Source organism: Bubalus kerabau, chromosome 4, assembly GCF_029407905.1.
Source record: "Bubalus kerabau isolate K-KA32 ecotype Philippines breed swamp buffalo chromosome 4, PCC_UOA_SB_1v2, whole genome shotgun sequence".
Taxonomy (NCBI): Eukaryota; Metazoa; Chordata; class Mammalia; order Artiodactyla; family Bovidae; genus Bubalus; species Bubalus kerabau.
This window is the reverse complement of record NC_073627.1, coordinates 31,072,857-31,099,986: the sequence shown is the minus strand read 5'-3', so window position 1 is coordinate 31,099,986 and position 27,130 is coordinate 31,072,857. Positions and strand designations below refer to the sequence as shown.

General features: G+C 56.8%; 2 protein-coding genes, 1 long non-coding RNA gene and 3 other non-coding genes across 7 annotated transcripts in view; 1 reads left to right on the top strand and 5 right to left on the bottom strand.

Annotated features, from left to right (window-relative positions):
- Window positions 1-4,704, top strand: part of LRRC75A (leucine rich repeat containing 75A) — a 34,239-nt gene extending 29,535 nt beyond the window's left edge. Inside the window, exons 3-4 of the mRNA XM_055576445.1 lie at window positions 1,108-1,223; window positions 2,951-4,704. Coding sequence (XP_055432420.1) covers window positions 1,108-1,223; window positions 2,951-3,491 — 657 coding nt within the window. The 3' untranslated portion in view covers window positions 3,492-4,704. The remainder of the gene's footprint in view (window positions 1-1,107; window positions 1,224-2,950) is intronic.
- A 148-nt stretch (window positions 4,705-4,852) lies between these two features.
- On the bottom strand, window positions 4,853-7,040 carry LOC129649234 (uncharacterized). 2 transcript variants are annotated; one of them, XR_008713029.1, is made up of 5 exons: window positions 6,718-7,040; window positions 6,450-6,498; window positions 5,944-6,010; window positions 5,426-5,504; window positions 4,853-5,191 (listed from the first exon to the last, which is right to left on the bottom strand). It is a non-coding gene; the product is annotated as an uncharacterized LOC129649234 (long non-coding RNA). The 2 variants fall into 2 exon arrangements; XR_008713028.1 differs by having other exon boundaries at window positions 5,426-5,525; window positions 6,718-7,038.
- On the bottom strand, window positions 5,264-5,337 carry LOC129651953 (small nucleolar RNA SNORD65). Its single transcript, XR_008714442.1, has one exon. It is a non-coding gene; the product is annotated as a small nucleolar RNA SNORD65 (small nucleolar RNA).
- Window positions 6,094-6,164, bottom strand: LOC129651928 (small nucleolar RNA SNORD49). The gene has a single exon (XR_008714420.1). It is a non-coding gene; the product is annotated as a small nucleolar RNA SNORD49 (small nucleolar RNA).
- Window positions 6,578-6,644, bottom strand: LOC129651929 (small nucleolar RNA SNORD49). The gene has a single exon (XR_008714421.1). It is a non-coding gene; the product is annotated as a small nucleolar RNA SNORD49 (small nucleolar RNA).
- Window positions 7,041-8,391: 1,351 nt separating the features above from the next.
- Window positions 8,392-26,131, bottom strand: TRPV2 (transient receptor potential cation channel subfamily V member 2). The gene is made up of 15 exons (XM_055580036.1): window positions 25,948-26,131; window positions 24,096-24,332; window positions 21,836-21,969; window positions 19,844-20,137; window positions 18,883-19,166; window positions 16,762-16,935; window positions 16,251-16,406; window positions 15,651-15,746; window positions 14,804-14,874; window positions 14,196-14,361; window positions 12,374-12,440; window positions 11,956-12,272; window positions 10,988-11,115; window positions 10,113-10,192; window positions 8,392-8,565 (listed from the first exon to the last, which is right to left on the bottom strand). The coding sequence occupies exons 2-15, from the start codon at window positions 24,293-24,295 to the stop codon at window positions 8,471-8,473; spliced, it is 2,262 nt and encodes a 753-aa protein (XP_055436011.1). The 5' UTR covers window positions 24,296-24,332; window positions 25,948-26,131; the 3' UTR covers window positions 8,392-8,470.
- Between the last annotated feature and the right edge of the window lie 999 nt (window positions 26,132-27,130).

Below are 27,130 nucleotides of genomic sequence, written 5' to 3'. Positions count from 1 at the left end.
AGTTGGTCTCTTCTGAAGCTGCCCTCCTTGGCATGTGGGCAGCCATCTTCTCCCTGTGTGCTCACATGGTCTCTCCTCTGTACACAGCTGTGTTCTGGTCTCTTCTCATGAGGACACCGGTCATATAGGATTAGGGCCCATCTCAATGAGCTCATTTTATCTTAATTACTCTTTCAAAGCCCTGTCTCTGAATACAGCCACATTCTGAGGTGCTGGGGATTCGGATTTCAGTTTAAGAATTTGGGGGGACACAGTTCAGGCCATAACACCCAGGGTCTCGAGCTCAAATGCTAGTGGACCAGACAGGAAATGAAGGGGGATGAACTGGGTGGGGAAGACTTGGCCCTGCATTCCTTTATTTTCCCACTGCTGATGTGGGCAGAAGAGACGTGGTAAAGGATGTCACTGTCCTCTTTGTCTTGTGAAATACGAGGGCAAGGACTTTTGCTCCCAGCATCCAGAGCAAATGTCCAGCACCTGGGAGGGGCCCAGTGGGCATTTGTGAGGAGAGCCAGTGAGCAGGACAGCCCTGGGCATCGGGAAGCGGCAGGGACCGTGGTGACCCTGGCTAAGGGGTCACCTGTCACATCACCTGAAATCAGGCTCTTATAGAAATCTCAGGTTTATTCCGGAGAAGGCAGTGGCAACCCACTCCAGTACTCTTGCCTGGAAAGTCCCATGGATGGAGGAGCCTGATAGGCTGCAGTCCATGGGGTCACTACAAGTCAGACATGACTGAGCGACTTCACTTTTTCACTTTCATGCATTGGAGAAAGAAATAGCCCACTCCAGTGTTCTTGCCTGGAGAATCCCAGGGACGTGGGAGTCTGGTGGGCTGCTGTCTGTGGGTCGCAGAGTCGGACATGACTGAAGCGATTTAGCAGCAGCAGCAGCAGGTTTATTCACAACAGCAACTAATTCACAGAAACCAGTGTGCAGATGAGTCTGCAACCCCTGCCCCTGCTTCGGGCAGCCACCGCGGGCCAGCGCAGCATGAGCTCAGCCCGGGTGGGGTGGCCGTGCTAGTCCCGTAGAGGAAGGAGGCGGGGAGAAGGGCCTGGCTCCCCACCTGCTCCAGCGACTCAGGGACCTGTGGTTGGTCTGCAGGAGGGCGATGCGCTGGGCGCCATGGAGAAGCTGTGCCGGCAGCTGACGTACCACCTCAGCCCCCACTCCCAGTGGAGGCGCCACCGTGGGCTGGTGAAGAGGAAGCCCCAGGCCTGGTGAGTCCCGCCCCGCCCAGCCTCCTCCTCCAAGGGCAGCTCCCAGTCAGCTGTGCCAGGCTGGGTCTGCGGGGTGCAGCATCCCCTCCCAGGGCAGTGGGGAGAGGATACAAGCTGCTTGCAGAAGAAGGATTGATGGGGGTGGGGAGGGCATTCCAGGTGGGCATGAGCCCTGAGAGGCACTGGCATCCAGGCCCTGATCTATACAGTGGGGGCTGAATGTAGGCACTCCTCCCACCCATCACCAGCCCTCCTGATGTCTCCCAGGGTCCCAGACCCCAGCCACGTCCCTGGCTCATGCAGCTGTGAGGCCCCTCAGAGGTTGTGTGGCCGCCTGCACCCTGGGGGCAGAGGGGACACTGGGACACAGAACCAGGGCCAGGACAGCATCATAGGAGGAAGCGGAGGGGAACATACTGTGGATGAATCACAGGGCAGACTGGCTGGGGTCCTGATGCGCAGGCTCCTCTCCAGCTCCTGCAGATGGGATGCGAGGGGAAGCACGGAGAAGAGCTTTGGTCCCCCTTCCCTTCCGGACACCGCCCCCACTCTCAAGCCAGGGGAAGACTCCTCAGAGCCCCTCCCAGAGGGAGAATGTAGGCACAGGGGGCTCTAGCTGGGCCAAGGTGAGGCCAAGTGTGGGGAGAGTGCAGGACAGGACCTGTGGAACCCAGAAGGCCAGATTTGTGAGCTGGTTGCAGAGGGAGAAGCTGGGCTGTGAGCTCTGCTGGGACCCAGGGCCTTCTGTCTCCCCAGGGCATGGGCATGCTCAGTCCACTCTCCATTCAGAAGCCTTACTCCTGCTGGGGGCTCCCTGTCCCCCTGACTCAAACCTGCTCAGCCCCGAGTGTAGGTCTGTTTCCCCCAGGGTGGCCTTCCTCCTGGCTCACAGACATGCTGAGTTCCAACAGCCTCGGGGCCTTTGCACTTGTGGTCCCTCTGCTGGAACTCCTAGTGAGTTCTTACCTCGGCCTGGTTCTTTCTCCTATGAGGCCAACAGGAAATCCAAGCTGCAATCTGGGGCCCCTCCACCTCCCTGTCCTTCCCGGGGTTGGAGCCTTGGGTTTACCTGGGTACCTGGAGACCAGGAGATCTGGGTCCAGAGCAAGAAGAGCAAGAGGCAGGGCAGAAGAGCAAGGGGTGGCAGAGGTGGGGAGTGGAAGTGGGAGGGAGAGCCGCCCCCACCAGGCTCCGGGCCCCTGCACCCACCCCCAACCCCTGCCTGCTGTCCTGAGGGCTCTCGCTAAGGATCCTCCTTCTGGCCTGAAGGTGGTCCTGAAGAAGGGGCATCCGAGACCTTATTTTGCTCTTGGGTGGAGTAGGGAACTCGCCCATTTGCCACCTCCTATAAAGGGCACTGTCCTGAATGCATTCCTATTTCACATGACAACCTGTGGTACCCAGTTGGCTCCATTTTTCAGCTAAATAACTGAGGCACAGAGGTTAAGGATCTAAAAGTCACGAGTAGGAAGAAAGGAATCCAGGGCAGACCCAGACGTTTGGCTGTTGAATGTACCCTTAGTCACTGAGGCCTACCCTGGGGTCCACCAGCCTCTGCCCGCTGGGCGGTCAGGTTGAGAGGTGGGGCAGTGCAAGGGGCCTGGGGTCCCCAGCCTCTTGAAGTCACAAGGATGAGTGGAGGCTGACTCCTGGAGGTGACCCACCTCGGCCTCCTGAGAAAAGCCTCCTGCTCTCGCTCGAGCCCTGCTGTCCCATCTCCCCTTCAGCCTCAAGGCGGTCCTGGCCGGGAGCCCTCCGGACAACACGGTGGACCTGTCGGGCATCCCGCTGACCTCCCGTGACCTGGAGCGGGTGACCAGCTACCTGCAGCGCTGCGGGGAGCAGGTGGACAGTGTGGAGCTGGGCTTCACGGGCCTCACAGATGACATGGTTCTGCAGCTGCTGCCGGCGCTCAGCACACTGCCCCGGATGACCACGCTGGCCCTCAACGGCAACCGGCTGACGCGGGCCCTGCTGCGCGACCTCACCGATGCCCTCAGAGACCCCCGGAAGTTCCCCAGTGTCACGTGGATCGACCTGGGCAACAACGTGGACATCTTCTCGCTGCCCCAGCCCTTCCTGCTCAGCCTACGCAAGCGATCCCCCAAGCAGGGCCACCTGCCCACCATCCTGGAGCTGGGCGAGGGCCCTGGCAGTGGGCACGAGACCCAGGATGAGACCCTGGGCCCAGAGGATCCCGGAGGGGGCCCTGAAACCCCGGCCAGAGACCAGGAGGGCAGGGAAACTGTAGGTGCAACCCAGACGTGACAGGGGAGTGTGGGCCAAAGTCACTCCTCCTGGGATAGGATGGCTGGGGCTCCTGAGGGGGAGCTCCACAGTGGGCCTGGGCAGGGCCTCCCCCCACCCCCATGGGAAGCCGGATGGTGCCATCTGGGAAAGGAGCACTATAACTCCTCTTCGGTCCTTTCCCTCTCCCCTGTCCACCCACGTCTGCCTCTGGCTCCTGAGAAGTCATCCCTGGCTTGAAAGGAATCCACCCTTAGCCTCCCTAGACCTGTGGTTGCAGCAGGTTGAGGATGCTGGAAGCCTGAGCTACTGTGAATCCGGAGAGCTCTCCTCTAGGAAAGTTGTGTAGCAGAGGCCCTCCATCTAACTCAGGACTTTCCAATCCTGAATTACAGATATTCAGGCCAGCAAACCCCAGCCAGATGCTGACTGTACCCCAAGTCAAGGGCTGGGGTAGGGAACTGGCTCCTAGAGACCCCAGGAGTCCCCTCCCCATCTGGACTAAAGGGTATCTCTTTGTGGAGCCCTGGGCTCCTTGAAACAAATTTCCCATCATCTACAAAGTCTTTTAGCCTGTGATGTGACCCCAGGGCCTACCCAGGGGACCAGCTATTCCCTAAACCCACCAGTATGGCAGCCTGCCTAGCAAGCCTGGGGCAGACTAGCGCATGCACAAAATATGACCCACTCAGAAAACAAACCCCATCCTCTATGCAGATTGCCAGACCTTCCCATGGGTGATTGTTGCTAAGGTACAGGCCACAGTGAGCCTTACTTCCTTTTAAAAGGACCATTTCTCATAAAATTCCTTCTCATGGGGTCCCCAAAATTTGAGCACATTCCCCAAACCCCAGGACCACAAAGATGAGGTGCCTCCGAGCAACCACAGCTGGGAGGAGGATAAGAAAATCTCCACCCCACTTTCCCTACACCCAAAGCCTACCCATTCAGGCCCAATCAAAAAGCCCAGCTTATTGCTGAATTGGAGAAAATTATTCATGTACCCATGATGTTGGTGAACCAGGGCCCCTCAGGTAAACAGGGTTAGGGAAGCTTCTAATCTGATGCCAGAGAGCCAAGACCTTTACAGACTGGGGCTTCAAATGCTGCAGTCTGGGTGGGAATGGGAGTGGGGCTTCAGGAGAGAGGACGCTCATGCCAGTGGACAGAGCCCAGAGGAACAGGACTGTGTATAGATGCCTTAAATGCTTTGGGATTTTTGCCCTAAGTCTCAAGAGGGGAGAACACCTTAAACTGACCATAAGAGAAGGTTACAAGGAGTTAATTGGACCACTAATATTGACACGACTTAGAGACCAAACAATATTTGTCAGCAGTGATCAGACTTGACTTTTTCTTCAAAAATATACATTTCTAAGAACTTAATACAAAAGAGCATCCTTTTATTACATCTATGGTAACTGCATGGAGATACAAATTTCAGGAATTTTCTCTCTCCCAGTATAACAAATGCATACAATATTTACAAGTACAAAAAAGCTACTTTTGCTTAAGGGCCAATACTAGGAAACTATGAATTTAATGACTCCACTGTCCTAGAAAAAAGCTGCCAGATCCATTTCTTGGCTCTTTAACAGTAAGAATGTCCTCTTTGATACTCAGCACAAAACAAAACACTGAAGCCTGTATTTTCCACGTCCAAGTTGATGGCTGCCACTGGTCCTTGCAACTTCCAAATTCTGCCCCTGCTGCAGCTTAGCCTGCAAGGAAACTAAGTATCAGTGAATCTTACTTTATACTCCCCAGAATAGTCATTCACAGCATAAAGATATCCTCAGAAAACCATAGGTTCACCACTACACAATCTGCCGGTAATTCCAGCTTCTTTTGGGTGATTTCATCATTGATATCCTTTTCTGCAAAACCATTTTAACAAAACTAGCTGCTCATCCATTCTATCATGCAGAGTGGTCATGGTCCAGATCAGGTCTTACCTTGTCTTGGGCTGGGGTGCTCCTGCCATTGCTGCCGGCTCTAAAACTCTGCTGGTCACCACTCTTCAGAGCTCAGACCCTGGAGGGATGAATAAGGCACCTGTGGACAGACAGCCAAGGGCAATTGGAAGCAGTTCCCACTGTGCTGACAGCCACGACTATACAAATGCACATCCATCCCCTCAACAGTCCTTAGGGACTGAGTCATAACTGCCATCTTTAGATGTTTCAAATTCCATTAAGTCACATTATTTTAAACATTACACACCTAATGCTTTCGGTTTTCAGAGCATCTCAAAACAAAGTTTGCTCAGGGCTCTACAGCCACGACATAAAAAGGAACTCCTGGGGCTCACTCTGCAATCTAGTCCACACACAAACCAAAATCATTCTCAGATACTCGGTCGATAAAGGTCAAGGTACTAGGTCAGCCAGATGAAACTGCCAACATATGGTCCAATAGCAACTTCATGATTCAACACCTCGGCCTCCTCAACTACAGTCCAAAGTTCACTCACCTTGGTCCAGGCTCCCATACTCGGTGGCTGGTGAGCACGCGCTGGCAATGCCTCACTAGCTGGCAACCTGGGTGAATATAGAAATTACGGGTCACAGTCCAGACCACCCAACTCCTGGGCACCTGCAACTGGTGAGGATGCCTTGACTGCAGTCAGTCGGGAAACTTTATCGTCAGTTATCGCTTCTGACGGCACTTCCTATTAGTGATCTCATCAGAGCAGCCAAGCACCTCACCACTCCTATTACCGGCCCAGGGACCTGGGCTTTGGCTAAACCTGCCTGAAGGCATCTGCTTCTGAACACAGACGCGGTTTAGACAAAACTCGCTTCAGGTTAGGGGCCGCAACCTAATCGTCCCAAACACGTCAAGAGGCCGTGCATAATTATATCAAATGCATGAAAGGGATAACGGCAAGGCATCAAGCAATATCCGTGCGTTTAAGGGTGGAAGAACCTTAGACACAGCTAAGTTAGCGTTATTAAGTCCACAGAGACTGGTTCTTACCTCGAGGAGGGGCTGCTGCTCCCGTCTGCAAAACCGAGTGGGCCGCCATCTGAAACAAGGATCAGCACGTGCATTTAGGGCAGACTCTGGCAGATACGGGTACCTAAAGCGTCAGGTGTCAGCGACCGCATCAGATAAGCGTAAAAGTCGTCAGTTATCGCTTCTGACGGCACTTCCTACGGGATCATCAGGACAGCCGAGCAAGCCTCCCTCGCGACCCCCCTACGAGCCTCGCCCCGCGCCCTCGGGTGCAGGCAGCTTCGCTTACCCAGTCCTCCTTGGGGTCACTCACTCCCGGCTACGAGCCCGGGGAGAGGGGTTCCCAGAGCGCAGAACCCTGCCGGACAAAGATGCACGCGCTCCTCCATTTCGGTCCCTAGATATGAGCACAGGGCCAAGGCACCCGCCCCCAGGCCCGCCTGGCCGCAGCCGCCCGCCGCACTCCAGTTACGCTTCCCGGGAACATCGGTCGAGAAACTAGACAAGCTCTGGCGCCCTCGCGGCCGCGGACAGGCCCTAACTGAATACCCAAACCAGCTCGTGACACCAGCAGTGGAAAGGCCAGCGAGTCTGCGTCCCAGTCCCTTAAGGAGTCGGAACATTCCACTCCTCAGCGATGGGAGGGGAGTCCTGGCAAAGACTCACGGGAACTTCCGGTCCGTTTAACGGCACAGACGCCGCCGCGCCGGCTGGACTCCCCCCTCCTCCGGAGCTCATGGTCTCTTCCGAGGCCCAAGAATTCTGGGTCACAGGCACGAGGCTAGCCCCAGAGCGCTTGCGCAGAGCCAGAGCTCGCCAATCGGGTGGAGACTGTCCCGCCGCACCGCCCCTGGGTGGTCGGGAGTAGAGATTCGGCCATCGCGAGCTTCCGGTTGCTTCTCTGGAAGGTGGAGCGGCGGAGGCTACAGACCGTGGTTCTGCGCGTTACATGCGATCACGCCCTCGAAACCCTACAGAGGCTGGCGCGCGGCAGGCGTGCACACAGTGTGACCGCTCCTCGTCCTGGGGGCCGGGGCCGTCTGCCCTCCCTGCACCAGCCCTTTCAGCCGCTGCGTCCCGACCGCTCCCCTCACTCCCCTTCCTCCGCCCCCGCCCTGCCCCCGCCTCGCTCTCTCCCCCCCGCCCCCCCCGCCCGGCTCCTTCGGGACTCCTCCAGCCGCGCCCGCGTTTCACCAGCGGTGTAGCCTTCCTCCCTCCCACAGCGTGGGAACAGGCTCGGGTCTGGCCACTTAAAAAACATTCAGCCCGTCCACGCACGTCCTGTGAACAAACACACAGGACCCCAAGGGAAAATGCCGGAAACGCGGTGGTGACCCATCAGTTACTGAACGGGTCTTAGAAATAGGCGTGGGGTTTTAATGTAGGGAGGGGGGCTTGTAGAGGGGCCCACGCCTAGGGGTCAGACCCACGAGGTCCACCGTCATGCGCGAAGGATTTAGTGTAAATGCCAAGGAGACCAGGAGGCGTCCGGAAATGCTTGGGGATGCTAGCTAGGGACCCCGAGGGCGCCCGGAGCCTCGCAAGCCTTCAGAGGCCGGTAACCTTGCTCTCGTGTCCCAGGGAGGTCCCTCCGGCTTGCAGGGGTGGGAACTGTTCAAGAGGAATCGGTAATCCACAGCCTGAATGAAGTTCAGCCCAGGAGCGGGCTGAGAGACGTCCTGCAGGTGACTTTAGCAGGTGTCTGGAGGCTGGGGTAGAGGTGGCCCTACTGGCCTGTGTCCACAACCGCGCTTCTGCGGTGACAGCAGGCACAGCGCCTCGGCCAGCTGCCTGCACCCCAAAGAGGGCAGCTGGGGGGCTGCAGGTGAGGGTCCCTGTGCCCAGGAGACTGAGGGAGCAGCCGGGCCCCAGACACAGGTAAACTCTCAGAGAAATGGCAGATGCCAACCAGCCCAAGAGCCCAATACCTTTACTCAATTAACGTTTCCAGGAGAGTTAGCCACAAGAAAATATTTATTCATTTTTGCCACCAAAGACCCCTGGAGCCCCAGAGCCAGCAGGTGGGACTGGAAAGATATCCATCAGTGGGACTCCAAGGGCTGCAGGGGCACGTGGTCTTCCTCCACCGCGCTGTCCTGGCTGGACTGGGAGGCCAAAGCCGGGCTGGTGATGGCACCTGTAAAGGGATGAAGACCACAGTGGCCTGGTCCTCAGGGTGTGTACCCCAGGAGGCAGGCGCCAGCGAACAGGAGGAGGCCACAGCTATGGCACCACTCCTGCCTGTAGACAGCGGGCGAGTCCCCGGCAATGCCTCCCCCCACCACGTGCCCATCAGGGGCCTCCTCCCAGGAGCTGAGAGTGCCTGCAGGTGACAGGCTTTTGTGTTAGAAACCGGAACACCTGAGATGATGTGCTGAAAAGCCAGAGGGTGGTGAGAATCAGGTGCTCAGAGAATAGAGGAGACCACCCACCCCAGGGAGAAGCTGGGAAAGGTGGATGCCCAGAGAATGGAAGGGCACTTGGGACAGAGCCAAGGAGAGAAAGGAACAGGGAGCACTGTTGAGGGACTGTCGTCACATGGAGGGAGGTGCAGGGAGGGGGCTGGACAACAGTTTGGGGCCTTGACCTGAGGAGGAGGAGTGTGGCCTTCCAGGCAGTGGGAGGCGTTGTGTGCTGGGGGCTGTGTGTGGTTTTTGTCTGTATCAGAGGGACTGGAGTGGGATGAGCTGGGAGCCAAAAGCCTCGTCTAAGGTCTGGGTGCAGGTGTGGGAGGGAAGGGGCAGGGCAGAGAGTCCCAAGGACACTCAGCACCAGGAGGCAGGGGGTGGTAGGGACCCACAAGTCCTCCCGCCTGGGCGAAGAGGGGCGGGCTGACAAATGTGGTCCTGGCAGGGCAGCCCCAAGGCTGTTCCCGATGGTGATGTCCAGTTAGAGGTCACAGCAGGCAGTGGGGTGTGGAACGACAAGGGGATTTTCAGAGTCTTGAAGGGAGGGGACAGCAGGGCTCGGAGGGCAGGAAACACACAGACAAGTGGGCAGGAAGTTATCAGTGAGGGCCGTGTGGTCAAGGACCCGGGAGCCCTGGAGGCCAGAGGAGACTCCACACACAGGTTTCTCGGGTGATGGGGAGGCTGTTGTGGGGAGGGGGCCAGGGCACAGCAGGTGGAGTCTGGAAAGAGCATGAGAAAGGAGAGAAGGGCAGCCAGAAGTCTTGAAGTGGGAGCTACAGAGGATTCTAAAGGGGCCTGCCCTGCAGAGAGCCAGTCCTCAGAATAGGCCTCTGGTGGGGATCCTTCTTGGAGGGGGGCCAGCACCACCCTAGAATGGAGGGGCCTTTCTATGGAGGGGGCCTTGAACAAGCCTGGGCCGTGAGGCAAAGGCAGAGGAAGTGGCTTCTCAGTCAGGTGTGGGGGTGGCCAGGCTGGCCTCTCGGGGTGGAGCCATTGGGCACTGGGGGCTCCCTAACTTGTTCCTCTGTTGGGTCCCCCCAGAACCCATTGAATGAGTGGAGAGTGCAGCAGACAGACAGAAACCTAGACAGGAAGAGGCAGGAGGGGAGGGTGCACCAGGAGCTAGTTGCCCAAGTGATGGTGAGGAGGTGGGGGACAGACTGGGGAAGGCGCCACTTTATGGGACAAAGCCCCTCCACGGATGGAGCCTGGAGCCCAGACTCTCTGTGCTGTGGGCCAGGCAGACACTGACGCACACCCCACAGCCACTCACCAGGGCCGCCCCGCCCTGAGGGCTCCTCGCACACTGTGGGCAGCGTCTGCTCCCACGCAGCCCAGTTCACTTCCTCCACCCTGCAGGAGACAGGGTAGCTGTGAGGCTCCAGGAGGCCGGGGGTGCAGGAGAGCGGCTGCCCCAGAGGAGGGCAAGGAGGGCGAGTCTTCTCTGCGGGACTCTGGACCATCCACCAGCCCACCTGAGCCTGTGCTCCCAGCTCTCAGACCGTTGCCCCTGCCAGGGGCCCACAGGGAGGAACGGGTGTCTCTCCCCTCTGGCTCTTCACAGTGACCTGGATTGTCCCCAGCATCCAGAGAGGAGTTTAGAGGAGCTGGGTCTTTGTGGACCCAGGCTCTGGAGTCTTTTCACAGCTACTCCATGTCCTAAGACCCACCCCCTTGCTGGGCTATGCCCTCAGAAAAGTGTGTTTCTGGCTGTGCACTTGTCACCAGGCTCCCTCTCGGTGGGGAGAGTCTGCTCTCGGGGGAAGGGTTGCAGCCTCAGGGTCAGGATGGGGGAGGAGGGTGGAAGGGCAAAGCCAACCAGTCACAGCAGGCTTAGCACACTCTGACCCCAGGATGCCTCTGGCTTTTGACCTCCTGACTGTACCCCATTTCAGGCCTGAAGGAGTTAATCAGGACCATCGGGGAGGGACCTTCAGTTTCAGTCAGTGGATAGGAAGATGAACTGATAGAGCGGCAGGCCTTGGAGCTCTGGGTCTAATGAGGTCTAGCAGCACTGACCTTGCTGGCCCTGGCCAGAGTCCTCGGGCACGCAGACCCTGCCTTTCCCTCCAGACCTGGCTTTCCTTCCTAGCTGCTCCCCCGCTGCTTTTCAGGAGGGCCCCCAGGCTGCCCCACCCCCCTGCTCACCTGAAGCACCAGCGCTCATCGGGGCTACCATCTGGCCTGGAGCCAACTGTCAGCTTCACCCCTGCCCGCTGCTGCTTCCTCCTGCACCACCAGTAGCCCTTCTCCATCTCTAGGACAGAGATGGCTTTCTGGGAACAAAGGATTCGTCAGACAGCGCGGCCGGCACTTCACAGTGTAACTCAGCATCTGTGAAGTGCGTGCATCTGAATCCAGCCCCACAGTTCACATGCCTGTGTGTCAAGCCCTGCGTCCCCTGAATGTGTTCCCACTTAGAGACTGAGGATGACGTGTCCTGGGTGATTGCTGGGAAGCCCGCAGGTGATGCATGCCCTGCAGTGACTTGCAGTCACTTAACTACAGCTTCTAGAACTCCAGCAGGTGCAGAACTTCACAGTGCCTGCCCCTGGCACTCAAGCCAGGTGGGGGCAGCATGGAACTTTGCAGGTGAGGCTCAGAGAAGATAAGTGGCTTGCCCAAGGTCAGCAGTGAATTGGTCACACAGTTCAGCACCCCCTCACCCACAAGGCTCTCCCTGCAGCACCTCTCCAGACCCACCCTGACCCTCCCAGGTCTCATCAGCTCCCAGCTACCCCAGCCTCTGCCCTCCCCCTCAGCTCCTCCAGGCCAGGCCAACCCAGGCCCCTGCATCCCACATGTGTTGCCCACCAAGCTAACCCCACTGAACATTCGATGAGTACAGAAGTGGGATGCACGAGGGTGGAGTCTTCATCTCGTTCTCTGCCATATGCTTGGAGCCTAGAACCATGTCTAGCCCTGCACTGGGCACTCGGGAAACACTTAGTACTAATGATGATGGCAGCTAGCACACAGCACCTAGTATGTGCGAGGCACCTCCCAAGACGTGATCTGTCCTCAAATCAGCCCTGTGCAGGAAGGAAGGAATGGACGAGGGAGATCCCACTCGGGGGCTCAGGACGCAGGAGGCGATGGGGACCCTCCCCAGGTACCTGCAGCTTCCAGATGCTCCAGCTGTCAGTGGCGACGCTGTTGACGGTCTCGCTCATGAGCGCGATGAGCATGTTGAGCAGCAAGACATAGGTGAGAAGCACATAGGCCAAGAGCAGCAGCAGCACCACACCGCGGAAGTGCAGCTGGTCTTGGAAGGCCAGCTCGCCCATGCCGATGGTGAACTTGAACAGCTCCAAGGAGGTGTCCAGGATGCCCTGGTATGGGGCCTCCTTGTCCTCCTTCCCCGCCACCTCTGTGGTGTTGGAACCCGCAGGGGCCCCGGTGTCCTGGGGCTCCCGACTCAGGCTCACTAGTGCTGCGCGGAGGGAAGAGAGGCAGAGGGTGCTCAGCCTAGGGGAGACCAGCAGGCAGCCTCAAGGGTGGGCAAGGGCTGGGTGGGGGAGCGAGGGCTTTTACCAACAGCGAAGCCGAAAAGGAAGACTAAGTAGACCCCAAGGAAGCGGAGCAGGTCCCGAAGGATGACCTAGAACATATGCCCCAGAGTTGGTGGGGGGGGCCAGGTCACTAGGTGTGACTCCAGACCCTGCCTCAGCCCTGCACAGGTGCACACGCACATGGACAATGTGTGCATACACAGGCCCTGTGGAGCCACAGTGAGAAGGGGGGTCTTTAAAAAAATCTATATCAGATCATATCATTTTCCTGCTCAAAACCCTCCAGGGCCAAAAAATTAAACCACAGGCTCCAGCGGCTCCACGTCTGGACATGCACTCAAAAGAAGGAATGGAAAACAAGGATTCGAACAGATAACCCGGGCACCCGTGTTTGCAGCAGCGTTGTTCAAACAGCCAGAGGTGGCAACAACCCAATTGTTCACAGATGGATGAACAGATAAACTAAATGTGGTGTCTACATACAGTGCAGTATTATTCAGTCTTAAACAGAAAGGGAATTCTAATGTGTGATAGCAGAGATGAACCTTGAGGACATTATGCCCAGGGAAATAAGCCAGACACAAAAGAACAAATACTGTATAACTGGTACTTATGTGATGAGGCACTCAGAATAGTGAAATTCATAGAGATAGAAAGTCATAGTGTGGTCACCAGGGGCAAGGAGGAGGCGAGTAATGGGGAGTTCGGGTTTCGTGGGACAGAATTTCAACTGGGGAAGGTGGACAAGTCCTGGAGATGATGGAGATGGTTGTACAACACTGTGAATGTACTTAATGTCACTGAGCTTCCCGGGTGGCTCAGTGGGAAAGAACCTGCCTTCCAAAGTGGGAGATGTGAGAGACGCGGGTTCCATCCCTTGGTGGGGAAGATCCCCTGGAGGAGAACATAGCAACCCACTCCAGTATTCTTGCCTGGAGAATCCCATGGACAGAGGAGCCTGGAGGGCCATAGTCCATAGGGTTGCAAAGAGTTGGACATGACTGAAATCCTCCAGGGGCCTCCCCGAGGCCAGCAAAACCACTCCCTTCCCCCCACTTCCTCCCATACCCTCCCAGCCTCTGTCTGTCCCTAGCCGTCCCAGCTCGCTCTGGCTTCCGGCCTCAGTCCCTTTGCTTAGATTTCTACTTCCTTGAGTCTGTGGTGGCTGGATCATTCTCTCAGATCTTAACGTACATGCCACCTCTGCAAAGAGACCCGCAGAGCAGCTGGTCTACAGCGCCCATCACTGTCCCTCACACCCCCTTACATGTTTCCTTCAGAGAATTTAGTGTAATGCAGCATTCTCATTTGTTTTCTTATGCTGTCTCCTCGGCTAGAATGTCAGCTTCAGGAGAGCGAGATCTATTCTGTTTGTGAACAAAATACTGTGTTCCTGACACTTAGAACAGTGCCTGACCCATACCTAGCATCCGCTTCCTAAATGTTTGTTGAATGACTGAATGAATGCAGGCACCTCCACGTGCCCAGACGACCCAGGGCACAGGCACACCGGTGAGCTTCTGTGCTTGGTCCCTGCTACTTCAGCGAGCAAGGAGGCGCGTGCTCCTGTGTGGACACTTGCCAGCACACACATGTGCACATGTGCTTACCCGTATGGAGGGCAGACCCTGAGAGCAGGCACAGGTATGTGCGCCCTGATGCTGACACTTGGTAAGCGTCTGGGGGCACGGGGCACGGGCAGACTTGCTCACGTTCCCCTCTGCCTAGCCTAGCTGGGGGCGGGGGCGGTCAGCACCTGCCTGCTGAGCCCAAAAGGAGTGCCCCTGGGGTACAGTGTCCAGCTCTGCCCAGTCTGGCTGCACGGGGCTGCCCCTGCCTCTTACCTTCTGGATCATGACGCTGTATATGCCCGTGTACTGGAAGCCACGCATGTAGTAGAGCAGGTTCAGCCAGCCCAGCACCAGAGAGCACACGAGCAGCGGCAGGTATCCCTTGACGGCCAAGAAGCGCAGCACCTGGGACAGCACGGTGAGCAGTGCCTGGACCAGGCTGGGGGGGGCAGCGTCGGTCAGCTCGCGGGCCTCCCCTGGCCGGGGCAGACCCTCACTGCCCCCCAACCCTGCCGCGGTCTCAGAGATGAGATGTCCTCCCCGTGTCCAGACTGGGCCTGAGCATCCTGACCTCCATCTTGGGTGAGGTCCCTGAGGGCCCCAGTTCCCTCCCCTGTAAAATGAGTGTGACAGTAACAATGCCTGACTCGGCGGGTGTCAGTGAGGATTCAGTGAGACACAGCAGGTAAAGACTTTAGGCTCCACTGAGGCAGAGCGAGGACTCGGTCGACGTGACTATCTCATTGATGAGCTGGACCCAACAGCAGCCCAGCTCCTGGGTCTGGCCTGCATGCTGGTCCCAGCCCCTGGAGCTCCCTGGTCCCCAAAGCCAGCGTGGTGCCCAGGCCAAGATGGGGGAGGATGGGTAAGGCCTCACGTACAAGAGGATTTCAAAGTAGCTGTCCATGAAGGAGATCCAGATGAACAGACGACGCCTCCAGAAGTACCATAGCTGCAGGGGGGCAAGGGGGCCGGGAGGACAGGCCGTGACACGTGGGGGGCCACAACACAGCCCCACTGCCCTCAGGGCTGGATCACCACTGCCATGCTCTCCGCCCGCCGGCCTGTCACAATCCGACCAAAACCACCTCGGGGGCTCAGGTGGCAGCTTTGACTTTTGGGGTGCTTATGAATCCGGCTGGTAGCTGAGAAAGCCCCAGACCCTGTTTCCAAACTGTCAAGACACCCAGACAATGCCAGGGACCCCCTGGCTCCCTGTGGATCCAGCTGGAGGGCTCACGCTCCATACGATGAGGGGGGCTCCTTTCCCTCCCCCTCCCTGGCTGCCCAGGGACCATCCAGTGCTCCAGCCACCCTGGCCTCCCAGAGAGTCTCCACACCATGGCCCAGTCTGTCTCCTGCAAGCTGGCAGCATCTTCCCCTGAGGATGTCCTGCTCAGGCCCCTAGCCTACCCTTCTGTGCTCCTCAAGTGAGGAATGACCCAGCCAAGGGACCGTGGGCTGGGGGGCATCTAGCTCCATTCACAGGGGAGCAGAGCTGGCACTGCCAGGGGATCACAGGAGTCATTTGCCGCCCTGAGGGCACCCCAGCAAGAACAGCAGGGTTAGGGCGTTCAGCCCAGAAGGCAAAGCTGCTCTGAAGCTGGTTAGCACGGGACCAGGTATGGGGCTCAGTCTCCTGAAAATGCAGGGACTTGGTTAACCTGTGCCCAGGCTCCTCAGAGCAGGATTCTGGGTTTGGAGCGGGGTGGTCGGGGGAGCCCTCACCTGGCCTATAAGGAGGTTGACCCCCCCGAGCAGGAGCAGCACGTGGCCCAACAGCAGCATGGTGTTCCCAGCCGTCAATTCCAGTGGGAGGAAGTCCTGTTCGAAGAGACACTTGGCTCAGCCTGGGGTCCCCTCCCAGCAGCCCCCCACTGATAGCTAGGCTGGGGGCCCATTCTGAGTGTGAGCAGTGGGGAGGCCCCCAGAGCAGCAGAGCAAGCAGGGGCTCTGGAGCCAGACTGTCTGGTTTCAGGCCCCATCTCCATTAAGAGAAGCTGCTTAATCTCTCTGTGCCTCCCTTCCCTCACCTGTAAACCAGCGATGATGAGAGTTATCATCTCAGAGACTTGTTGTGAGATTAATTAAATATGTTAACACATGTCAGTCATGTGGAACACTTTCTCACATACGGTGCACACTCACTAAGTCCTAACTATTGTTGTTACCACTATGCTGTTACTTCCATACTGTGACCAGCTAGGTTAGCGCGTGGCTGCAGCGCCCAGCGGTCAGCATCTGCAGGGCGGGTGATAATCCTTGCCCTGTCTTCTGCCAGGGTTGTTTCCAGCAAGCCTCCCCAGGACGTGCCCTTCCCCGCCTTACCTTTTCCAGGGCAGGCTGGTAGTAGGTGACAGTGGTGAAGATGAGCATGTAGGTCAAGTAACACAGGAAGTTGAAGAGGAACCTGGGGATGAGCAGATTCGACTTCGCCTTCAGCAATTTGTTCAGCGGCTCCAAGACTACCATCCGGTGCCGGAGCTGGGACAGCAGGTGAGAGTCAGAGGCGCGTTTGGTTCAGCAAGTACAGTTGGGGGCACCAGGGGAGGGGGAGAGGACGGGGAGCCCCAAATGACCCCTCCCCACCCTCACAGCTACAGAGTGACCAGTCCTGAGCAGGTGCTTGGCAACAGAGAGGACACCCTGGCGTGATCCCCAGGTCGGGTGGCACCAGTGTGTGGAGTGAGCATGTGCCCAGGGGCTGGGTGAGGACATGAGGCCACACCGCCATATCCTGGTTTCAGGTCCCACGTGGTCCAGCAGGCTGACCCAAGTGGTAGACCTTGCAGGAAGCTCTGCCAGGCCCCCTAGGCACACCCCCGCCCCGCAGGCTCACCGGGCTTCGGGAGTGAAAGGCGATGATCTCCAGCACTGAGTTTTCCTCCCAGCTGTCCACAGAGGCCAGGTCATACAGCGACACCCGCACGGGCCCATAGGACCACTCAGTGAACTTTCGGGAAAGGGACTGGCATGGCTCCGGAAGTTCCCGCTGCAGGATGTGTCTGAAAATCTACAGGGCCAGGCACATGAGCTTGAGCTTGACCCGCGTGGCCACCACCCTCACTGATGGGAAGCCTTGGACTCAGTGTCCTGCAGAGCAGACACACGCATGTGCCCTGCACACACATGCACTTGCGCATATGAACTGTTACACACGTCCACATACTAAGCCCCATGTAGGCACTCCCACCTACCCACCTATGCCAGGGCCTGCCAGCAACCTTGGCTCTTCCTTCCCCATTCCTGCCCCAAGGCCTCTTTCCTGGACACTCTTATGGCCAAAGGACCCCCAGTTCAGGGGTCCTTAATGCCCCATGACATCAGAGGCTGCCAGCTACACACATGTGTGCATGACTGTGGCCAGAGTCTAGAGCTCTCAGCAGGCTAGAAAGTGTCCCTGACCTGAACAGGTTCAGAGCAGTGTGGTTTTACAAATGAGGAGTGGGGGCGGGGGTTCCTGTGTTGGGGAGTAGCTTCCACAGGTCACACAGCCATGCCTCTAGACACAAAGGGAGGTCCCTACACCCCAGGGGCCTTGGAGGGCAGGAAGAAAACGTAAAACTTCCATTTATGTTCAGTTTGGTCTTAAACTTTAAAGACACCTATGTTCTAAGCATGGGGCCCTGTGTCAACTGTGTAGGTTGTACACCCATGAAGCTCCCCCCGATAATAAGGATCAGACAATGAGAAAGTTTTTTGAGAAAAAAGTAAATCTAGATTATGTTTATTCTTTTTTTTTAACCACACAGCTTGTGGAATCTTAGTTCCCAGATGAAGGATCAAACCTAAGCCCTTGGCAATCAGAGTCCTAACCACTGGACTGCTTGGGAATTTCCTCATGGTTATTCTTTGTAAGAGTAACTTATAACTTCCAGAAAAATCACCTTTAGGCATTAAAATTGAAACTACAATAGAAAAGTCTGGAAGAAGATATGGCTATGGAATACACACACATGCATACACACACACACATGTATACTCATACACACACACACGTATACTCATGCACACACACAAAGTTTTAAAATCTTGTAGGAGTTAAGCAATAGCAAAAATCAAGAAAAAGATAATTATACTCAGCTAATAAAAATGTAAAAATTCTGTGTAGCAAAAAATGCCATAACAATTTTTTAATGTTGAACTGGGAGAAAAATTTGCAACTATGACAAATTGTAAACAAAATGCTGTTATATTCATGATCAATAACATTTATGGGGCTTCCCTGGTGGTCAAGGGGTTAAGAATCTGTCTTGTAATGCAAGGGACACGAGTTCGATCCCTGGTCCGGGAAATCCCATATGTCACAAAGCCCCATGTGCCACAACTAATGAGCTCTGGAGGCTGCGAGCCCCAACTACTGAGCCCACACGCCACAACAGAAGCCTGCGTACCCTTGAGCATGCATTGCTCAACAAGAGAAGCCACCACAATGAGAAGCTCTTGCATTTCAACCAGAGAGTAGCCCCCACTTGCCACAACTAGAGAAAGCCAGTGTGCAGCAACAAAGACCCAGCACAGCCAAAATTTAAAAAAATAAATACATAAATATTTTTTTAAAAAAGAACACAACAATCAATAGGAAGAAAACACAACAGCAAAGAATATGAGACAGCTATTTGCTAATCAAGAAACCCAAATGACTTTAAAAAGAATCCCTGGGATTTCCCTGGTGGTCCAGTGGTGAGGACTCAGGCTTGCACTGCCATGGCCCAGGTTCAAGCCCTTGTCAGGGAACTAAGATCTGGGAAGCTGCACAGTGCACCCAAAAATATACAATCCCTGCTTTATAATGTAATATATTCATACTGCAGCTCCTGGATAATTTATCAATAATAAACACACACGTAGGAGAGGTGCATGCCGAAACTGCTCTGAGCTAGACACCACCCCAGGCTCTTTCTGCAAAATTACTGGCTGAGTCCTCCTGCTTCCTGGAAAGGGTGGCCTGGCCGCTCACCTCGATTTTGCCCTCCTTGGCGGCCAGCTTCAGGGGCGTGAGGCCCTGCAGGTTGGTCATGTCCTCCAGCTGCAGGCCCCCCACCTGGAGGAGCCTGTCATACATGTGGGTCACTAGCATGCTGTTCTCTGGAGAGTTGTCTGCGATCATCACCAAGGCATGCAGCACCGTGTTGCCCAGTGAGTCAGTGGCCTGCAGGCTGGCGGGCTGGTGCGTGTTCTTCAGGAGGTAAGTCACCACATCCCACTGCTGGGTGCACGCAGCCAGGGAGAGGGGCAGCTCGCCTGGGGGCCAAGGAGACAGCTTGGGCCTTGGGTCTCTCAGCTTCCACCCACTGGCTCATCATGATCCCTGGACCACCTTGAGGTGGGTCAGGCAGCCAGAGGAGGAGATGCAGTATTATATCAGGGTCCCCAGCCCAGCCAGGCAGTGAGTGCGGAAGGTCCTGGGCCCAGCCAGGCCCGGCAGTGAGCAGAGAAGGTCCCAGGCCCTGCCTAGGGCAGCTGCGCCTTCTCTCAGGAGCTGGTCGAGGTGGCTCTGTCCAGCTCCGACCCAAGGGAGAGGACCTGGAGCTCTTTACCATCTAAGGGATCAGAGTGTGGGCTTGCCCACCAGGCTTCCCACCCGTTGGGAAGCCTGTCTCCTTTCTTTGCCGGGGCCCAGACCCACTGCCGCTGGGCACAGATGTCCCTTCCTTCATGCCCTGTCCGGTTGAGTCTCATCACACACCAGTGCTAGCCTCCCGCTCCCCTGGCCCTGGTCTGAGCTCGTGTGTAGTGAATGAGCTTCCTTGGCCAGATAAGGGTAAAACATCTCTTAGACAAGCTGCTTTTGCAGGTAGCCGAGCGATTAGAAGCATGAGGGGTCAGACAGGTCTGGGTTTCAGGGTCACATTAACCCTGTGACCATGGGCAAGGCCTTATCCCCTCTGCAGTCCGCTTTATCCAAAAAGGCAGCTCACCGAAGTAGAAGCAGGTCTCTTGCCTCCTCTTCTGAAAGAACTGGCCGCAGGCCCGGGCGTGCACATCGGCCCCATTCTCCACCAGGAGCTTCACGCAGACCAGGCTCCGCTTCTCGATGGCGATGTGGAGGGCGCTGTGGCCTCGGTAGTACTCATCCGTGCACTGGGCATTGACCAGAGGATGGGGATTGCCCGAGTCCCGGTCAATCTGCAGCAGCGGCTCGATGCAGGCGTTGGCCCCATCCCGAAGGTTCAGCACAGCCTTCATCAGACAGGTCTTCCCCGTGGAGCCCTCTGCGGGAGGAGGGGAGGGGGCACTGTGGTGTTCAGGCCGCCCACCCACCCATACAGGGAACACCCCAGCCATGCTGCAGGGTGACACGGCTCAAGCCAGAGCTATTAGAATACCAACAGGTATGGCTGCAATTTTCTTTATTTTTTAGTTGGAGAAAAGCTGCTTTACAATGTTGACTTGGTTTCTGCCATACAACAACTCCAATCAGTCATAATTATATACATAAATCCCCTCCCTCTGTAGCCTCCCTCCCACTCCCACATTCCACTTCTCTAGGTCATCACAGAGCACTGAGCTCAGCTCCCTGTGCTAGACAGCAGCTTCCCACTAGCTGTCTATTTTACACATGGTAGTGGATACAGGTCGTAGACACAGAGAATGGACTTGTTGACACAGCAGGGGAAGGAGAGGGTGGGACAAACTGAGAAAGTATCATTGACATGTATCCACTGCTGCTAAGTGGAGAAGGCAGCAGTGGATACACATCAATGATACTTTCTCAATTTGTCCCACCCTCTCCTTCCTCTGCTGTGTCAACAAGTCCATTCTCTGTGTCTAGGTCTCCATTCCTTCTCTGCCATTAGGTTCATTAGTACCACTTTTTTAGATTCCATATATATGCATTAATATACGATATTTGTTTTTCTCTTTCTGACTTACTTCACTCTGTACCACAGACTCTAGGTTCATCCACCTCACTACAGCTGACTCAAATTTGTTCCTTTTTATGGCTGAGTAATATTCTGGTATGCAACAATTTCTGCCCTATAAATTAAGTTTCTAAGACGTGTAGGCAACGTTCTCTACACAAGAACGTTTGGAGCAGTGTTTGTTAAGTGGCTTTACCACTTAAAAACTGTCTCTTCTGGGCAAGTCATTTGGCCTCTCTTAACCTCAATTTTCCTCACTGTAAAATGGGACCATCCTAGGGTTCTTGTAAGGATCACGTGGAATTATATACAAAATTCTTTAGTACACAGAGGTGTTGAGGCCAAAAATTACAAACGATCTAAATGGCCACCAGTAGGGAGTTAGTTAACTAAAGTGTGGTCAATGTGCAGGATGGGAAACTCCGGCGGTTGTTACGGTGACTGAGTTAGAGGCCTGTGCACTGAGATGGAGCGTGCTATAAGATGTAGTAAGAGGAGGAAAGCACATTACAGATCAGCACACATGGCACGGCCCCACTTCTATAAATATACACCCCCTGGATTTAAACAGTTTGAAAAGATGTATTCCATATCATTATTAGGAGCCAGGGTGATGGACTGTTTCTACCCTCAGCTTTATACATTTCATTACTATTTGAACCTTCTAGAATGCAGAAGTGTTCTTTTCTTCATCAGCCCAAATATTACAGGTACTTATATTTGGGGCAAAGAACTCTCTGAGATGGATGAAGTATGTGGTATGCGTGTCAGATCTCGGTGATGCTGTTACTGAAAAAGGGGCAGAGAAAGGCCACACTGAGGAAGCCTGGGAATATCCATTCGCCACTGACATGGCTGAGGGTGGCCGAGGCAGGCCCAGGTCGGGAGCCGGTGGGGTAGGTGGACAGGGGAGCGGGCTCTGTCGGCAGGAGAGCTGCTAGGAGCACTGCCCCTCCTTGCCTCTCAGCTCCTGACCATGGTCGAGACCCACCCAGGGAGCTCAGTCTCGGCCCAGCTCGTGAGTCCCTGGCTCGAGCAGTAGCCTACCTCTGTACTCCGAGTCTGTGAGGTACTTGCTGGTCCGGCGCAGGTACTCTGGTAGCCCCGCCAGATCCTCCGGGGCCCCCCGGGCCACGGCACTGAAGAGCCGGTCTCGGCCAAAGCGGTTTGGGTCTGGCTGGCTGTGGGAATGTGGTTTGTGACTGATACTGCAAGAGAGCTCTGGGCCCCCAAAAGAGGGGAAGCTCTTCCCCCTTCCCACGGAGCCCCATGGGAGCCTCTTGAGGGCCTCTACCCTCCCTGTAGTTGAGTGGTAAAGAATTCACTTGCAATGCAGGAGACACGGGTTCAATCCCTGGGTCAGGAAGATCCCCTGGAGAGGGGTATGGCAACCCAGTCCAGTACTCCCATGGTTAGAGGAGCTGGCAGGCTATAGTCCATGGGGTCACAAAGAGTTCAGAAATGATTGAGTGACTTAGCATGCAGCATGCACTCTCCCAGGCTGACCAATGAGACCCCAGGTGCTCAGACCCCTGGAGGAGGGGGCTGTCCGGGGCTGTGGTCTGTGCGTCCTCCGACCTCAGACATCTGGGAGATCTGTTCTCACTCTCTAGGTGCCCTGAGGGTCTCACAACAAGCTCACTGTCCATTTCAGCACAGGAACTCATCATGGCCCTTGAACTGGGGTTTGGGTCAGCACAGGGCTACCGGAGGTGCCCACAGACTTGGGGGCTGTCTGCACCGCTGGTCCCCACCAAGGAATCAAGAAAAGCCCCTCATCTTCTCAGACCATCCATGGACTAACAACAGAGCAGCTGCCCCCCTGACCATCACTTCTGTCCTGGGTGAGCAATCTCTATCAGACAAACAAGGAGATAAAGTAACCTTCCCAAAGTCACATGGTGCAGAATTCATGGGGCAGCGGGGTGGGGTGGGGGGCGAGGGCTCAACTAACTCCAGACCCCGACTCCAGAGAAACTCCAGCCTGGAGAGAGTTTCCTCAGAGAGATGGGTCCCAAAATGGAAACCAGACACTCAGAATTTTACTGAGAAGCCACACTTCCGGGAAAATCCCCAGAAGGGGCCGGTAACCCTTCTGAGTCTAGCAGTGCTGTGTGGAGTACCCCCGCCTGGACCCATCCCTACTCACAGAAGGCCAGCTCGCCTCTGGGCTCCTGGCACCATGACCAGCCAATATGAAGGGACAAAGGGGGGACTAATTGACATTTTGGGGACCCTCAGGTCTACCATGGAGTGGATCAACCAAGAAAGGGTTGGAGGCTCTGATGAGTGGGGGGTTGCTGGGATCAGTTGTGTTTTAAGCTGTGATCGCATGACTGATGCACCATCATTCACCCAGCAGACCATGTGGACGCAACATGACCAAGAGGGCTCTGCGGCTGACTGGGGAGCCCGGGGCAGTCTGGCTAGGGGAAGTGGCTATTTGGACAGGCACTTCCTGTCACAGGGCAGCATCAGAGTCCTGGGACAGGGAAGCCCATGGGGCACAAAGGGCACCGGGGGGCTGGTTCTGCCTCAGGCTGGTGGCCCAATCCCAGAAGCTTTGCGAGCATCCTCTCCTGCCCTGGTGCGGATGTGGCCTCGGTCCTGCAGCACAGACAGGATGGGGGCTCTGGGCTGGGAGGCCAAGGCGGGCGGCAGAGTCCCAGGGATGAGTGAGGCAGGAGGGAAGGACGGAGGGGCTTCTCTTGCAGAGTGCTGTCTGGCCCATGCAGATATGGCAGACCTCACCCTGGGGCATGTCAGGTGCACCCCTCCCCCACACCCACAGGGCTCCCTGCCAGAGTGGTGCCCAGGGTCTGAATTAGTGGACATCACAGGAAAGTAAGAGTGAAGGTGATTCCAAGAATAAGCCCACTGTCCTTAATCCCCAGAGTCCACGTCTCCAGGGCAACAGGTCCAGCCTCGGCGGAGCCTGGGAGCATGCAGGACATTCCTGGATGTCCTTGACTCTTCTGGACTGGAGTGTGGATCCTGCTACCACCCCTCGCAGGGACTGTGACAAACAAGGAACATGCCAGGCTCAGTTGAGTAACTGGAGCTGAAAGAATATGTCCCTTCCAAGAGGAATGCAACCCCAGAAGACAGAAAGGCAAGAATGGGGAAGGTTTTGGAAGCAGCAACCTCAGCGAGCAGAGCAGAGTTCAGCCTGTCGGCCCTGGAGCCATCAGAGCCAGACCGAGGACCCCGCAGGCTGTGGGGAAGGGGCGCTGGTGTTGGGCCAGGCCACCCAGTTTGCTTCTGCTAGAAGTGAGGCCCCAGGCTCCATCCACACTTGCTGCCTCACCTGGCACCTGCCGACCTTCGGAAGTTGAGGTTCACTCTGATCTGTGGGGAGGAGTTCCGGTCCTCACTCTGAAACCGGGACTCCATGGGGGGTGGTTCGGAGCTCCCGCCCCCATTTCCTATGTCTCCCTGGGCACCATCTTCATCACCTCCATCTGAGGTCTCGAGTCTGAAAGCAGGAGAGCTGGAGGGCGTGGTCATCCTCAGGGAAGACGGCTGCCCCTTCTGACTGGAACCTCTGTGGGGGTGGGGGCAGACAGAGATGTCAGAGGAACTTCCTTCTCCCAGTAGGAGCAGGACTAGAAGAGCTGGTTGGAGCCTGGGACCAAAGGCTCATTAACAGAAGCTGGGTACAAGCAGACTTTCCCTGGTGGCTCAGCAGTAAGAATCTGCCTGCAGTGTGGAGAAGCAGGTTCAATCCTGGGATCGGGAAGATCGCCTGGAGAAGGAAATGGCAACCCACTCCAGTATTCTTGCCTGGGAAATCCCTTGGACAGAGGAGCCTGGAGGGCTACAGTCCTTGGGGTAAGCACACACAAGTAGACCAGCCCCCAGGGCAGGGACTCAGCCCAACAGGAGCAGGGAGAGGAGCCAGAGGAGGGAGGACCGGGAGGGAGGCCCTGTCAGAGAAACAGGGACCATCACTGTCCCTGAGTTTCCCTCTGGGACTTCCTGATCTTTGAGAAGCCACAGTCCCTGGTCCCAAAACGTTTGTGTTAACAGCACAACCCTTTCTCGACACAACCTCCTGCCCAGCAGTCAATATTCACAGCAGATGAAAATGCAGTTTCGGGTGGGGGCAGGTCACTCCACCTCCCACGCAGAGTAGGGGCGCTCAGGGGAAGTCTTCGGAAAACCACGGGCCTATCAAAGTCTTTATTTTGCTGCCAGGACGACCAGGGCTCAGAAGGGGGAAGTGACTTTCCCAAGGTTCCAAGCTGTGGGCAGCGCCTCGCCCCACCATGCCGCTCCTCTTCAGTTCTCAGAATCCTTCAGGGCCTGTCTGTATTTTCAGCCTTAGTGTCTCTTAGGGGGTTCAGAGCCAGAGGGAGACACCTCGCTGCGCCCAAGCTGCCCCGAGCCTGCAGCCCCACCAGGCCCCAGGCTGGGCGGGGAGTTCAGCTCCAAGCTCCACCTCACCCTCAAGGGGAGCGCTGAAACCACAGCCGCCATCACAGGGTAGGGTGGGGCCCCAGTGTGGGGTGGGGGAAGCCCCTGGGCCCCCCATTGGGCGAGCAGAGAGAAGGGAAAAGAGCCCAAGGTGGGGAGAGTGGAGAGAACAGTGTGGGGAGAGGGCGCAGGGAGCAGAGCTTGGGGACTTGGGGACGGGCAGCGGAGGGCAGCAGTGGCAGGGTGGACAGTGGCTGGGCCTGGACCATCTTCCTTGCAGCTTCAGCCCCCGGAGTGGGGGGCGGCGACGCCGGGGCATCTTCCCACAGAAGCACAGGAGGCGGGGGCCTGTCTAGTCCTCACGACGCAGTGTTGAACCAGCATCTTTCTGCGCACCCCGGGGGCGTCTTTCCCATGCCACTCGCCATTTAACCTGGCTAAGGTCCCCACCCTCGCACCGTTCTGCCTCCCGGCCCACGGCTCCAAAGCCTCCGCAGCAACAGCTGTCCTGCCCAACAGCCCCTGCCCTGCCCATCGCCGCCCCCCACCCCCAGCCTGGACCCCCGCCCCACCATCTTCCCAGGGAGGAACGACCTGGGTGGTCAGGTGAAGGAGGGAGCCGGAGCCCCGCGGAGACCCTGGCTCAGGGCTGGGCTAGCAACAAGCCCACTTGGGCTTCCTAGCCGCCACCCCCAGGCCTGGGGGTCCGGGCCCCTGGGACGCCCGCATCATCCCAGACTCACTAGCTCGGCGGAGGCAGCGCGAGGCGCGTCCGGCTTGGGGCTGCGGAGGAAGTGCAGCCGGGAGGGGCGCTGGTCGGCGGGGAGCCCCGAGAGCCGGCTGGGTCCCCCTGCGTGCCGCACGTTCAGCCCGCCTGGCTGCAGCCGGATTAACGCTCTCGAAGCAGGACCCGCTGGCCGGGATACTGACCATACGGACCGAGGGCCACACCCTCTCTGGGGAGACACGCCCCGCCTCCCGCCCCGCCCCACCCCCACGGCCTGCCACTGAGGCCCCCGGATGCCGGGGGTGGGGCAGTCAGCGGCCACCCTTGGGTGCGGGGTCCTATTCGGGGGAGAGGGGAGCTGGCGGGTCCTTGGGTTAGGGAGGGACTCGGCCCCACACTGACCCCCACCCCTCCTCTTCCCCACCACTGGTCCCCCAGCGGCCATGTGGCTCAGACGGGGCAAGGAAAGCTGATGTGGACGCCCCCAGAGAGGAGGGACTCCGCCCAGCACCTGCCCCTGGAATGCACCCCACCACCCCGACCTCCCGACCTCCTGGGACCTTTCCCCAGTCCCCCAGACCCCCAGCCTGAGGGCAACAGCCTTCCTTCCCTGAGCTAAAGGCGCTTCCAGCACCGGCCAGCAGGGGCGGCTATGCTTCTGAAATTAGACAACTCCCTTCCAAACCAGCCCTGGTCCAGACTGGGGACACAGCCACCATCCTAGTAAGTAGCCAGCCCTAGGTCATCTCCCTCTCCCTCACTCCTAAAATCCACCCCATCAGGAACCCCACACCCCTAAACCTCCCAATTCGTCTCTATCTCTGCCTGGTCCAAACCACTGTCTTTCCTGCCAGGGAGACCACAGCCACCTTCAGGCTGGTCTACCTGCTTCACTCCTGCCTGGCACCCCTCCATAATCCATTCTCCTTACAGCAATGAGAGTGATATTTCAAAAATGAAAACTAGATCACCTCACTCCCTGGCTTAAACAACCCCCCATACCAAGCCCGTGCAGCAGGATACCCTTGTCCACACCCCATCTCTTATTGCAATCCTGCCATTCACATGACATTCCAGTGTATACACCTGTGCTGTCCAATGTAAGGTCACCAGCCACAGTGGCTATTTAAATATGTGAACTATAGTAAAATTAAATTAAGCATTCAGTTCTACAGTTACACATTTCAAATGCTCATAGT